The sequence below is a fragment of the Cryptomeria japonica genome, chromosome 10 (genome assembly GCF_030272615.1).
Source record: "Cryptomeria japonica chromosome 10, Sugi_1.0, whole genome shotgun sequence".
Taxonomy (NCBI): domain Eukaryota; kingdom Viridiplantae; phylum Streptophyta; class Pinopsida; order Cupressales; family Cupressaceae; genus Cryptomeria; species Cryptomeria japonica.
The window spans coordinates 200,049,549-200,064,843 of NC_081414.1; the positions used below are offsets into that span (position 1 = coordinate 200,049,549).

At 35.3% G+C, this 15,295-nt stretch overlaps 1 protein-coding gene across 1 annotated transcript in view; it reads left to right on the top strand.

Moving 5' to 3' along the window:
* LOC131044453 (26S proteasome non-ATPase regulatory subunit 2 homolog A) overlaps positions 1–15,295 on the top strand; it is a 37,188-nt gene that overhangs the window by 19,561 nt on the left and 2,332 nt on the right. The window contains exons 11-17 of the mRNA XM_057977776.2: positions 252–326; positions 2,047–2,208; positions 3,264–3,371; positions 3,477–3,581; positions 3,661–3,801; positions 3,964–4,068; positions 4,192–4,413. Of these exons, the coding sequence (XP_057833759.1) occupies positions 252–326; positions 2,047–2,208; positions 3,264–3,371; positions 3,477–3,581; positions 3,661–3,801; positions 3,964–4,068; positions 4,192–4,413 (918 nt within the window). The remainder of the gene's footprint in view (positions 1–251; positions 327–2,046; positions 2,209–3,263; positions 3,372–3,476; positions 3,582–3,660; positions 3,802–3,963; positions 4,069–4,191; positions 4,414–15,295) is intronic.

The window sequence follows — 15,295 nt, forward strand, 5'->3', positions numbered from 1 at the left end:
TATTTCAATCTTTTGATATTATAATATAAGGTCTTATATCTTGTTTTTGGGGTTGTGAGGGAAAAAATGTACTTAGCAAAGAATGTACAAAGATGTAATAATTTAGTGCTGATGATCAATTCTGGGGCTGGTCATTTCCATGAGCGAGTCTGGATGTCAAGTGTACAGATGCTCTCTATTTCCTGTTTTTATCGAGCTGGATGGACATTTAATAATGCTAATAATCCTTTTGCTGGTTTTTATTTTGACAGTATGTGAAGGCCACATTCTCTGCTTGTGTAGATCCCTTACAGAAGAAGCAGCTCTGCTATATTTTGGCTCGACAGGTAAGAAGTTAATTGTTTAAATGCTTTGAGAAGTAAACGAGTTTTGCTTGTAACTTATGTGTGATCCTGATATGGAACTCTTGTTGCTTTGCTATAAAGGTTTGATTTTCAGTTGACGATTCATGTTTTATGCTTGAGACATTTATTAACTTTTGTACTACAAATTTCCTAGATAAAAAGAGTCTTATTTCAGTCTTTTAGCTAACCTAATTAAATGAACTGTGAAATTGTTTGATTCTCAATAAATAGAATTCAAAATTTAAATTAGTCACTACCTAATTAAATCTATAAAATGCAAGGCTGGATTGGGGATTTTTGAGTGCATGATGAATAGTGATATTTATGTATTTATTTGTTATTGAGAGCACATCAATCTCTCAAAGTTTGGGCAGCCTATTAAAATTTGGCATTGCAATTATCCAACTTTTTTTATTAATTTGGAATTAAGAAAAAAACATAAAAGATAATAAATACTTAATCATATTTGCACAGTTAATGTCATTTCCTACATATTTTTTTTCTTATTGAAAATTTCTGTGGCAAGGGATTGAGTACACTGCTATATGCTGATTTTCAAAGGATGAGAACTAAATGTGTCAGTTGTGTTTTTTCAATTCTATCAGCATTATTCAAAATTTGCACTGTACATGTTTGAAGCAAGGAAGTTGTCTTTAACCTTTCATGAAGTAAGAAGGTTTAATTGGGGTCCACTCTCGCTAAGTTGGTTTGGATTCTTACATCTATAAAGATGGCATTATTCATTAAAATGGTTCTAATGATGAAGATTTGAGAACGATCTCAATCCTAACTGTTGATATGGACAAATAGTTGTAAAGATGCTACAGGCCGAAAATTGGATTCCTTGGGAGAATGTTCTTTTGATGCCGATGATAAAAGAACTAGGTGCGTAGGCTAGTCTGACTTAAGCTTGTTCTAGTAAAAAATTATCTGTTCATCAATTCCTCAAAACTCTGTCAGACCTATTGTTGAAGACAACAATTGAATTGCTGACTTGGTAGGAAGAGTGGCCCTGTATTGAGTTCTTTATTAATTATCAAAGTGATGATAGCCTTACAAATGGCTCAATTGTGAGTATTTTTTTAATTTCCGTCACCTTTTCTTTGTTGTTGTTGGATAATTTTTTTGTAAGTTGGACTCATGTGGCTAAGTATCCTGCTTTCCACAATTTCTTTCCTATACTTGGCTTCACCAGACATGTAATTATGCAAAGTGAAATAGGACATCTTTTTAAATTGATTTCCTGGAAACGTACCTCTAAGCACCCCTTTTGTAAGGGTTTCCATTTTAAAAATAACTGAAAGATACACAAAGGATCAAATGGAGATACTTCAAAACTATAAAGGTTGAAAATGGTGTACTGATTTTATTCATAAATCTCTGCGTAAGGTACAAAAGAGTTAAACTTTTAACTGATTTATTTGTGGATTTTCCTTTCTAATATGTTTCTTTGTTTTAATCTGAAATCAAATTTAGCTTATGCTAGATACTTGTTATGCATTACATGCCCTGATGTGGGTATATATTTAGCACATGCAGAAAAATTGTTTTTGAAAATGTTATTTTGGTCAACAAAGATTTCATGTTATAATGCATAATGATCGCTCATGCGTCTATCATCTTTTAATTTTGTTTCCTTTGCAATTTTTTTTGCATTACAGTTGAATCTTATCTGTGTTTCTTTGGTGTTGAGCCTTTGTAGGGAGTGACATTGGAGCTGGACGATGAAATGACAAATGGCAATGAAGAGCAAAGAGAGCAGTTACAGGAAATAATTAATAACATAAAATTGAGTGAGGGCTTTTTGTCCCTTGCCCGTGATCTTGAGATAATGGAAGCCAAGTCTCCTGAAGACATCTATAAGGTGACAATAAATTGGAAAATCTTAATATTTTATTTTCCTGTATTTTCATGAAGCTTCTACAATGTATCAGAAACTCACAATGAACTTCTTTTGTTGCTTGTTTAATTCAAGCAAAATTTTAAATTAATAAAAAGTTGGAATTTTCAATTTTTGAGGGATTGCTTGTGTTTTTTATTCATCTGAAGATGACCTTCATGATTAGTCATTAACCCTAATGACATTTTCCCCCATGTATGTTGGCAATGATTATGAGGCAAGGGGATCCACTTAGCACACAAGCAGCTCTAAGCCTTTGTTAGTAGGGAGGAGGCAGGGCATATGGATTTCAATATTTTGGAGCACGTAATTTCTTATAATTCATTCTTGCCTCATGATTCTAAATATTGTGGGATTAGCCCAAGCACAACCCAATCATGTGTCTTGTGTCAAGTAATGAAGTCTTTCACGGGAATGGAAATAAGAGGTTTTTAATTTTGCATAAGTTGACCTGTATGTTAATAAGTCATCACAAGATGACCTCCATGAGTTGTCATTTACTCAAGTTAAACATTCTTCCTGACGTATGTTGGTAATGATTACAAGGCTAGGGGATCCACTTGGTACACAAGTACTTCTAAGCATTTGTTGATGGTTGTCTGCTTTTTGCATTGGCATTGTGCGGAATGTTTATATCTTTGTGGATAGAGTACAGTCATGATGCTTGATCTTGCATGGTAATGATAATATATTAATATTAAATATTGAAGTTTAAACTTTTTAAACTTCTTTTCTGCTGCTTAAAGATATAGCAAATATAATTCTTATTTGCAGTTAGATGATTCATAAATTGTCATTGATCAACATCTGTTTGTTAAGCCTTTATGTTTTTAATGAGCTTCATGTTCTTGTCATGACAAATTTTAAAAATGCACAGAATTCATACTTCTCTGAATGGATTTCAGATTTTGTACTTTTCACTATTCCAAATAGCTTACATTCTGGTTTTGTTTGGCAAGAAATAATATAGATTCCATTCAAGATTTATCAGGCACATTTAAGTTATCTGATGTTTATAGGCACATTTGATTGATGGGCGTGCAAGTGCAAGTGCAAGTGTTGATTCTGCACGGCAGAACCTGGCTGCCACATTTGTGAATGCATTAGTAAATGCTGGATTTGGTCAAGTAAGTTGAAATGTAGATTCGAAAATTGGTAATATTGTTACAGTTTTTTGCTTGCTTTAGAAAGTCCCATTTAGAGAGTGCCTTACCAATGGTACCCATGTGCAGGACAAGTTGATGACTGCTGCTTCAGACTCATCGAGTGGAGGCAGTTCAGGAAGTTGGCTTTTCAAAAACAAGGAACATGGAAAGGCTAGTGCTGCTGCAAGTTTGGTATGGCTTTTGACTTTTCAACTGCAGTGTTTAGGTGGAATTTTTTGGTTTGGTATTAAGATTTGCTGTGACAACACAGGGCCTAATTCTTCTCTGGGATGTTGATGCCGGCCTTACACAAATTGACAAATACTTTCATAGCAATGATAATCATGTCATTGCTGGAGCATTGCTAGCCGTTGGTATTGTAAATTGTGGTATCCGAAATGAATGTGATCCTGTAAGCAATTTGCGTTTATTTCATATCAGATTTTTGCTTTAATGGGAAAAAACATAAGTTGAACTGTTATTCTAAGTAGACCACTTTTCTTTTCAAGCTTTTTGGTTTAGAAGCTATGAATAATGTTAATTCTGTATCATATTAATTGGTATATATATGCAGGCATTTGCACTGCTGACAGAATATGTATGTAAGGATGATTCCAATATACGGATTGGGGCAATTATGGGCCTTGGATTAGCATATGCTGGTTCTCAAAAAGATGATGTAAGGAACAATTAGCTGCTTTAATGTAATGTTTGGCTATATGTTTTAACTCATGGAAATATAAGAACATTTTTTTCTTGGCATGTTCGTGCCATCTTTAATGCTTTTCATGTATTCTTGCAGGTGCTTAGATTGCTTTCCCCTATTTTGACAGACTCAAAGGCTCCAATAGATGTTATCGCATTCACTGCTGTCTCTCTTGGATTGATTTATGTTGGATCTTGCAATGATGAAGTGGCTCAGTCTATAATTCTTGCTCTAATGGAGAGAAGTGAAGCTGAACTAGGAGATCCTCTTACTCGTTTTCTTTGTTTGGGTCTAGGCCTTTTATACCTCGGGAAGCAGGTGAGTGCAATGGATTCTGAACTTGATAAATTAAAAAAAGTATCCATTTTTCTGTTAATGTGGGGGGTCTGCATGATGTTTTATCATGGCTCCATTGTATTCGAAATAGTTTATTAGTACATTACAATTGGTTCACCAAGGAGTTCTCATTTTATTTGAGTGTTTTTTTTTCTTAAACTTCAAAACACAATATGTAGTACTAAAAAGAGGAATTTACCATTTTATAATTTGAAAATATTAACTACTGTAACAGGTATTTTATCAATATGTTGTTGACTGTCACCCTATTTTCTTATGAATCAAGTCATGATTTATGTATTCTAATAATTTTTTACTGAAGATATTATGGTTCTAAGTCCCATTTTGCTCGATTTTATCATAGAAATTCAAAATACATTGGACATTGAAAATCCCCCTAAAACTTGTTCGAAATCACAATTATATTTGCCTGTACATTGTAATGCCCCGCCAGGAACCCCGAAGGAAAATCCACAACAAGGGTGAAACAATTTTTTTTTTTAAAGTATAAACATAATAAGTGCATTAATCACAACATGCACTATAGCACAAGCGGAAGACTAACACTAGAATTCCTTAAGGGTTACCAACGAAGAATTAAAACCAAAAGATAAATTCCACAATGAAGGTTAATCCAATAGTCCATCATTAACTCAATGATCACAAGAAGCCATAAGCAATAACAAATTACACCATTGAAAGCTTGAAAGGATACAATATAATTTCTCTTCAATAAGCATGTACACATATCATAAAGGAAACTGATAAATAACATTCCGATCTAGGATTACATTGCTCTTCCAATACTTGGCTTCTCAATATACAATCCAATGACCACATAGGTCTCCAAATAACAATAATCTCCAACATGAGATAAAAATGAGCCACGATCCACCGAAACACCTACAAAGCCAATCCTCGCATGAAGGTACGAACAAGAACATCCGATGGGAAGTGACACTACCACCCGACCATGTAATTCTCAAAATGGAATCACCCCACCGTGCTAGGAGATAGCTGAGGACCCTCAAGCAAGCAAAAGCATGACACAGTCGACAAAACAATACGACACCATGACAACACAAAAAGACTCCACAATAATCCAGGTGACTCAACATCACACTTACACAAGTGACACGACATCACATACCACAAGTGAATCGACATCACAAAACACTAGTGAACCTAAAGAGAGTGTCATCGCATAGCTTAAGATGGATACCATGGTACAACCTCCATAGGTCCCGGCTCACTATCCTGGTAACCTCTCCCAAACCTCCGGTTCCAACTAAGTGTCATGCGGACCCTACTAGCCTTTCGTGAATATAAGGTGGTCGGTTTTCCATTCCAGGCCTTCTCACTACATTATGAGCCTCAGTACAAGCACTCACCTATGCGCGAGGTACAATATCTTTATTAATGTTTTAGAACTACCCACCTAATTAGATTATCACTTATTATCTTACTTTCGAAGGGTCATCCTGCCAACCACTTTGGGCGCAACCCCCATTCGAAGGCCACTCTCTCAAAGGACACTAAACAAACATGGTCACTCCACGAGGACCCTATGGCGAAGCAGACTACCATAACACCACTATCCAAAAACAAGTGGTCAAAACGAGGACATACTGACTCTTGTTTAACCATAAGGCAAAGACACTACATGGTTAAGACAACAAAGCCATCATATATCACTTGGTCAAAGGTACCAAATACGCCACCATAGGACGACTGAACCACAGACCATAATAAACACAATATAACTCTTGCAAGGAAAACTAATTTCACTAAATCCACAATCAGACAATCTTTGAGAAAATCAGCATCATAAGCACTTGCAAATTCGTTGATTGAAAATTAAATAAAACACTCCTTTACGACATTCACATCTATTCAATTTCCAAATCAATATTCCATCAAGGATAAAATTCACATTACATATTCTAGCGAATAAAACATGAATTCCTAACAGGCATTTAATTCATTTCCAGAATATATCCAAATTAACCAATTTGAATTCCTAATTCATGCCTTGATTTCCATAGATAAATTTATTAAACCACATAATAAAAATCATTAGGAAATTACCATTTATATTTAACACTAAAAACCACTTTAAAATATTTTATGTTATAAAAACTAAGTTCATAGCATACAACCGGTTTGAACCGGTGAGGGTACAAGGTCAAGCGGGGTTAAGGCCAACCCGCGGTAGTGCTGTGCCGAAGCAGCAGACACTACCTGCCGGTAGTACTGCTACCGTTGGTAGCAAGCCTACCGACCGGTAGTGCCGCTACCGACCGGTATCACTGCTACCAACCGGTAGCGGTATTGCTGACCGGTAGTAGCACTGCTACCAACCGGTAGCGGTACTGCTGACCAGTAGTACCACTACCGCTGGTAGCAGCTGCTACTGACCGGTAGCGGTACTGCCGACCGGTAGTACTGCTACCTGCGGGTAGCAGACACTACCGACCCGCGTGGTGGGACTAGCCCGCCACGGGGTGAGGTAAAGTCTAGGAAAACAAGAAAAACATGCTTCCAAAGCATTCACAAATCAATAAGCCACAAAATCGTTTCAACATGAAAACGATTCATTCCCAGATCATTTCACGGCACACAAACACAATGCCAAGATCCAAATTTCCAAGGGATAATTACCAGTAAGGTAAATGGTGAAATAAAATCACACAAGAACCCCAAATCTTGGGCAATAAGATAATGGGAAGCACACAACAAACTAAACCCAATTCATTCTATTCCAAATAGAAGAGGCAATCCAAGAAGTTGATTTTCAAGAATACAAAACCTACAACAAATAGAGAAATGAACCATTTCTTTCCTATAAGCAGACATATGATATAAGCTTCACAAAATCAACAATAACAGGCATTTCTTCTTCCATTCCAATCATTCCACAAGAATTTACAAGAAGATTTGCATTTTTTTATACACAGGGAGCAACTGAAATAATCAAATTTAAATTTCAAACAAGAAGAGACTATCCAATCTTGAAGCAACTAGCAAGCAAAATGATGGAAGAATCCCAGCCCTTGCAAACCAAATCGAATTCCAGCTCCTCTTTCAAGATGGTTTTCCAAATTTCTCTCCAAAAATTCTGCCTCCCCACATTCCCGTGAATTTCCAGGAATATATGGGAAAATAATTTTAACCTAAACTTTCAAGGTTGAAAGTTTTCTCCACCAATCAGATTAATTTATTTTTAAAAGTAAAAAGCAATCAGATTTACTCTTTCTAAAAAATAATTCTTTTCCAACAATAAAATGAAAAAGTCAATTGGAAAGGTAAAAGGAAAAGCTTTTTATTTTATTTTCTATTTCCCATAATACTTTCCTTCAACATAAGCATTTGTCATTTAAATGGCTAGGCAATTATTTATTTCCTTCCACAATATATATTAATGCACTTTACACAATGAAATAAGCCATTTAACCATTTAATATAGCAAATCATTAATTTAATTAAATCAATAATCTCATAGCATAATAATTAACTAATTACGGCAACATAAGATAGCATCATCCATTCAATTAAATAACCATATAGATGAACGAAAACATGCAAAACGAAGAATGATCAAATGATGACTCACAAATGACCAAACCAAAGCACTATGATTCGCATACCAGCCAGACGGGAAAGACAACCGACTGACAACACTCACACGAGTGTAACTGCGGGTCAAGTTAGGGTCCAACAACTATCTCCTCCACTCCCATCGGACATATAAGACACGCTTAGACCTGTGAAACCAGGTGGAGTCGATACCCCGTACCTACCTGGTATTTGTACCTGCAATGTCCCACACCAAAGAACCACACGTGCATATAGCCAAATATATATATATACAGATACGACACACACACCGATGAAGGAGAATCGTGACGTTTCCTGTCTCACCGGATTGAGTGAAAGAAAATCATCTCCTCGCATCCCATACACATGCAAACACGCAACACATAAATAACGCATCGCACATATAGGGTAAGAGTGTCAATCCATGATAATGATTCATAAAATAACATTAATCATAAGCACTGAGATACTGCATAAAATCATACACCACAAATCCAGATAAAGCAAGAACTAAGATCGCATAAAATCTGAATCAATACACAATAATGTTCCACTGAAGTCAATCAAAAACATACAAAAAGAGTCTGATCAAGGAGGGGTACTACATACATAGTCATACAGTTTTCGACAGGAAATTACTAGGTCCTACAGTAATTGTTGGGTGTTCTCCAGGTGGCTGTGGCACCAAGGGTTTTCCAGATCTGCATGACACATGGGTGCTGACTATTTTCTTGATTAAGTCAGTTTGCAGATTTTCATCCATGAAATTTGAAATCCAGCAAATGTGAACATAAAACCCAAAATATTGTTTAAATCCATCTCCAAATTTGTTCAATTTTTTTTCTTTTGGGAAGGTTTAAAATTATTTTATTCTGTTTTGTGGCCATTGGTGTGCATGAGACAGTGGACAAACATTGGGAAATGAGGTAGTTTATCAAAACTTGTTTGTTTATCCGTTTGTGCAGAGCCAGGTGAGCAAAACCCTGGCCATCATAAGGAAGCACGATTTCACCACGTGCAGAGCCAGCTGAGTGAATCCCTGGTCGTCATAAGAAAGCACAATTTCACCAAATGTGTGGCAAGACCTGCTGCCATAAGCTCAAATTTTCATCCAACTACATGGTGATCAATGAAATTCTTCAAATTGCCAACTTGATATTCAAGAAGCATAAATGCCCATACAAGAGCAAGGATCTCAAGTATTGCCTTGATGGCTCATGGTGCCATTGCTTAATATGTTTCTGTAATTGGGACAGCTTAAGTTTAAAGTTAATTTCAAAATATTTAATTAAAATTTTGTATTGACTAAGATTTTCAGTTTTGACTTTAAAGTCAGTTAAATATTTATATATTATTTTTTAGTTTATAATATTTTACTGTTATGATAAATATATTATGATAAATATATTTGTTATAAGGTTTAATAATAATTTTTGATTATATTTAATAATTAATTTAAAACTAGCGTACCTGTCTTTACCAAAATCTTTGTAAAAGACATTGAGGGATATCATTCTTAAGGTACTTATTTTTAACTAGATTTGTGATTTAAGTGGGATAGACACCTTGAGAATGATATCTCTTTACGTCATATATATAAGTAATGTATAGATAGATGTATAATATATAAAAGTTGAATACGAGTATAAAATAGATTTTTAAATAATGAATATAACATATGATTATAAATTTATATTCTATCTTTAATTGTAATATGTTATCTTACTTATATATATTGCTATCGTAGGGGGTAGCTTATTCACACAATGTGTGGATCAAGATGCGAATGGCTTCAATGACTCTTGAAGCCGTTCAACTAGGGCAGGAGACAACATCATTGTTAACTCGTACCAAGTATGCATATGTCTATATAATGAATATAACATATGATTATAAATTTATATTCTATCTTCAATTGTAATATATTATCTTAATTATATATATTGCTATCGTAGGGGGTAGCTCATTCACACAATGTGTGGATCAAGATGCGAATGGCTTCAATGACTCTTGAAGCCGTTCGACTAGGGCATGAGACAACATCATTGTTAACCCGTACCAAGTATGCGTATGTTAGTCATCCTATTGTCTTCAATTTCACTTTGCATCATTGCAACAATCTCCCTCAGCAATGAGTTCTCATCCAGAGCCTCCACACAGATAGCATCGCCTATCAGACTCTTCTCAGCCACCATAGTCACAAATACCATCAGAACATCCAGAGGACGAAGATAAAGGAGAAGCCAAGGGAAAGGCCGCCTCTAAAACATCTTATCCAACTCTTCATGAACCTGCAATGGAGGCTTCCTGGGAACATCTGTCAGCGACTGATAGGAACATTAGCCTCCCAATAAATGTGCCTAATTGAAAAATTCATTTCCTTAAGGAGGTCACAGATCTCGCCAAGTCGCATTTCTGATTTCCAACTGGGGGCAGAGTTTGTGAACACTGCACGAATGGCATTGAGAGAGTCCCCTTCGATGTCCACAGAACAAATGTTCTCCTCCTGACATAGTTTTAGGCCGCCAAGCAATATTGCATATTTGGCATCTTGTTAGTGCCGTTCAGGAGTTTGATCGATCCTCTCCACACCAGATCTCCCTTTTCGTCTCTGATAATGAACCTAGCACTAGACGGGCCTGGATTGCCCCTAGAGGTCTCGTCGAAATTCAACTTTAAGCAAACTGTTGGCGAGAGTGACCACCAAGCCTCATCCTGTGCTTTGTTGTTTGGCAGGATAAGAGTAGGCCACACTTTTGACATCTGATCATCCTAGTAAGTGAACTTATCATGCTTCTTCTCAGCCACTTTCACATTACTATGCTGGCAGATACCAACCTCAATTTTGTTTAGAACTGTCTGTACATGAGACTCCTTATTGTTAAACATTTGTTCATCTCTCTCTCCAGATGTGCCAAATAATCATTGCGGGGTAGCAAACCACAGTCCTCCCTAGATTGACGATTTGTTTGCAATGGTCCAGCTCTCAAAGATCTCTTTCAATGAAGAGGGAAGTGTTCCCTTCTAGTTTAATTTATTAAGGAAATAACATGAACACTCATGGGCAACAGACTTCACAAACAGATGCTCCACAGTCTCCATGTGCTCTCGACACATTGGGCAATATATATGTGTGTGTGTGTGTGTGAAGTGATAAGTGTTATTGGACCGGGTAGCATCGTTTTACTAATACTCAAAAATGGGAAGTGGTGTCAGAAGAAGCAAATCTTGGTATCGTAGTCAAACACCCTTTTGATTTCTACTGGAGAAAACATTTCAGGATTCCCTACAATGAAATTGATTAACTCTGATAAATCATTTTTCTCTACTCCCTTCTCGAAAAGAGACCAGGCAGTTCAACATTATTTCTTCCTTCCCTTGCTTTTCCAAATCAAAGGTTCCTGCTAGTAATCCAGAAATCAATCCCCCCTCAATTTTATATAGTGCATTAGATATTGTAGGCCAATTTTAGGCCAAGAATTTTATTTACTATTTTATTTAAAGTACATAATTATTTCATTAAAACTATTTTATAATTGTGTAACATATAAAAATTATGAAAGCATATAAATATTTGGCCATATTAAGATAAAATTTAATTATGTAACAAATATAAACTGTTATAGATTTATATTCTATCTTAATAGTAATATAAAGATATTATCTAACTATATATTTAATCATATAGTATTACCTAGATTATTACCTACTATTATATTTACTTAAGTAGATGATTATATAAATAAAATATATGTTAACTATAGTTAATTGAAAATAATCATGGTACAATAATTTTATAGTTATCGAACTCTTCTATGTTTGTTTTTGATTAAGTAAAAACAGGTTTTAGGGGACCCGAAACCCTATTACAATTCGAAAGATAAGCATTAAAGAGACGAAACAAAACAGCTGCAAAACACCAGCACAAAAACCAATTGTATAGTTATCAAACTCTTCTATGTTTGTTATACCTTTCATTTGTTTTATTATTTTTGTATGTAGGCACTTTTATAGTTTTTGTTAACATGCTCACACCACTGCTCTCCACGTAATGCTGCCACTATAGCTATGCCTCTCAATGTAATCATTAATATTTAATTTTAATTATGTTTGTTTTTTATTAGTTTTGTATTAGGTCTTAAGAATAATTTAGAAATGCATATTTATATTATTTGAAAATCATATATATTTTTTTCGAATTTTAATCACTTGACAAGTTTGTTCCAATCCTTTTTATTTAACTCAAACATGAACAAGAGCCTTGTGACTTAGCTCCTATGTGTTTTTGTCTGATGAGCGAGCTTCCCGTTAAGGTGTCATATCATGTTTGTTTAACATCAACACAAAAACAGCAAACATCCCAAGTTTATCTGCTCTCATCTAGCTGTTGTAAATTGAGTGCTTTGACTTGTTGGGAAGGAGTGGCCTTTGCTTGGAGTTTTTGCGAAGATGCTAGAAAAGTCTGATATTTGGTAGGCCATTTAATTTAGGCACGGGCTAAGGGAATTAATTCTAGGCATGACAAAATTGGCAAAAGGCTGAAGGAAGCAGAATGTGGAACCTTAGCTTGGAGTTTTTGCAAAGATGCTAGAAAAGTCTGATGTTTGTAGTCCATTTAATTTAGGCACAGGCTAAAGGCGCTGATTCTAGGCATGACAAATTCTAGCTACGAGGAAAAGTACTAAACATAATACAACCATAACGTAGTGGGGTATGTGGGGAAAATATTTCACTCGTCAAACCACAAACTGATCGTATCATCAACAACAATATTTAAAACACAATAACTAGAGTACCCTTACATGAGTATCACCAAAATGTAATTTTGTATAATTTTGGCAGCATAATGATACCTAGAAAATACATTATGCATAACTTGTCCCAAGCATGCTATAAATAAATGAAGCACAAATAGAAAACCATCCAATGTTTTTGGAAAACTATGTATCATCCCAATAGAAGTATGGCACCCAAACTTCTTTGGCATAAATTCCAACAACCACTTGGTCTTAAGCTTTTAGGCTTTTTTTGGATTATTCTTTACATTTCGTCATAGTTGTCATACCTTGTCATGGTTGATCGCAACTAAGGTGCCCCAATATGACTCCATTATCCTTTCAAAGATGCTTTATGCATCATAAATTGTTATAATGTTGGTCAAGAATCTAATGTAACTGTTAATATTCATGTTCTTATGGGAAGTCCTTATAATAGTGCTCTTACCCTTATAGAATCCGTCATAAATAACTTCCATCCTATAATGTCATAAGGTTCTCGTACGCTTCATAACGACGTTAGACATTCTTACAACTTACAAACTTTACAAAGAAGCGGACATGTAGCCAAGAGTGTGGGATGCCCCATTTTCTATGTGGTCAAAGTATTTAATAAATATGAACATTAGGATGCAAGATTGAGACACATTTCCAACATTCTGCCACTTGTTGAACACCAGCAAAAGAGGAACTCTAACACTGAAATCTAATTGCTAGGGGGCATGAGGCCCATAGACAAGCCTCATTGCACTACCTGAAATTCTTTGTTGTGATTGGCTTTTTCTATGCATTAGCAACATTTGTCGAAGTATCAATCTTTTCTAGAATTACTATTCCATTCTCTACCATGTTGTGCACTAAATTGTATTGGACATCAGTATGCTTTGTTTGTGCGTGCAAGGTTATGTTCATTGCTAGATTTCTAACAATCTCAAACTTGCACTTGGTAAGCAAATTCAAATAGAGTAACAAGGATTTCTGATACTGAAATGGATCCTGGTCCTTGGGGGATTTGCTTACCAAGCATTGAAAGTAATGGGTACCGTTCTTGGAAAACACACTTTCTTTCTATTCTGTTGCTGAAAACAACCGGTTCATACTGTGCAGTTTCTGAAATGAATATAATTGGGATAGTTTTCTTAAATTGAAATTAAAAACAGATAAATAACATTAAAATAGAAAGCTAAACAATGCCACCCCTATTCCATTTCTTTCCCATGGGCTGGTGTGCCCAGCAGATCTCATGTTTGTGCAATTTGCATAATGGTATGTTGTTTTCACCTAGATATAATATTACAACCCACTGTTCTTCTGTAAGCAGCAGAAGGCTGGTCAGCTTCAGTGCTATATTTGTCATTTCACATGTTATTTTACATAGGCGAATTGGTAAGTTGTGAAATCTTATCAGCACAATAAAATCAATATATATTGAATATTGAAGGCTGCAAAAAACTACTGCATTACAATTCTTTCTCAAATTAATTATATAAGATTTTCCTGGCATATGTCAAGATGGCTATACAAGGATCTTGCCCAAAGCAGTGTATCTAGAGCTTTGCAGCACAACCAAAAGGTGTACTTGACAGATTTATTCTTCCCTAAAAATATCGATTGAGTTGGAAAACTTCAGAACAACCTGACATGTCTACAGCCAAATGTTCGCATGTAACTGATCTGGCAAAATAGACTTCTTAGACAATACCCATTTGCATCCGAGCTGTGCAAGCGCAAGGAGTTTCTATAGTTCCAGATATATTCGCTCTGTAATGGATGAGGAGATCTACTGCAGACATCAAGCACAGAGTAATGAGGATTAAACTTTAGATCTGTCATAGTTAGTTTGTTAAAGCTTATCTGGTTTTACTTTTTCTTCATCTCAACAGGATCCAATCTTGATATAGGTTATGGCTAACATCCTAATAATGGTTGCGTCCAAATACATATTCCTAATTATGGCTAACATCCTAATCTTTTCCTAAACAGATCAATGTTAAGTTTTGCAGCACAACCGAAGTGTATACCCAGTGGACTTAATTCTGTCTCAAAAATGCGGGTTGAATTGGGAAAGTTCACAACAACCTGATATGTGTCTATAGCCAAGCTTTTGAAGTAATTTGAGACACTAATATTTAAGCAGTCATTTTTTTATAATTCCAGTTACAGTCATGTTTTTATAATTCCAGTTACGTTATCTCAACAATGGATGGGAGACCTATTCCAGACTCTGAAGACAGAATACTGAGGCCTAAATATTAGACAGAATACTGAGGCCTAAATATGTAATAGTCACAATCTATAATGAAATACAAATGGAAAAAATGGAAAAGATGTCTATATAAATTAAAGCCTAGCCAAGATTGATTCATAAATCTGTTTTCTGCAGTTGTACAATTGAGCTTTATACTTTGTACCAGTTTTCACATGTTTTTAGCAGTAGTACTTGAGATCTGAGATAATGTTTATGTTGAAGCTTTCATGCTTAATGCCCATTT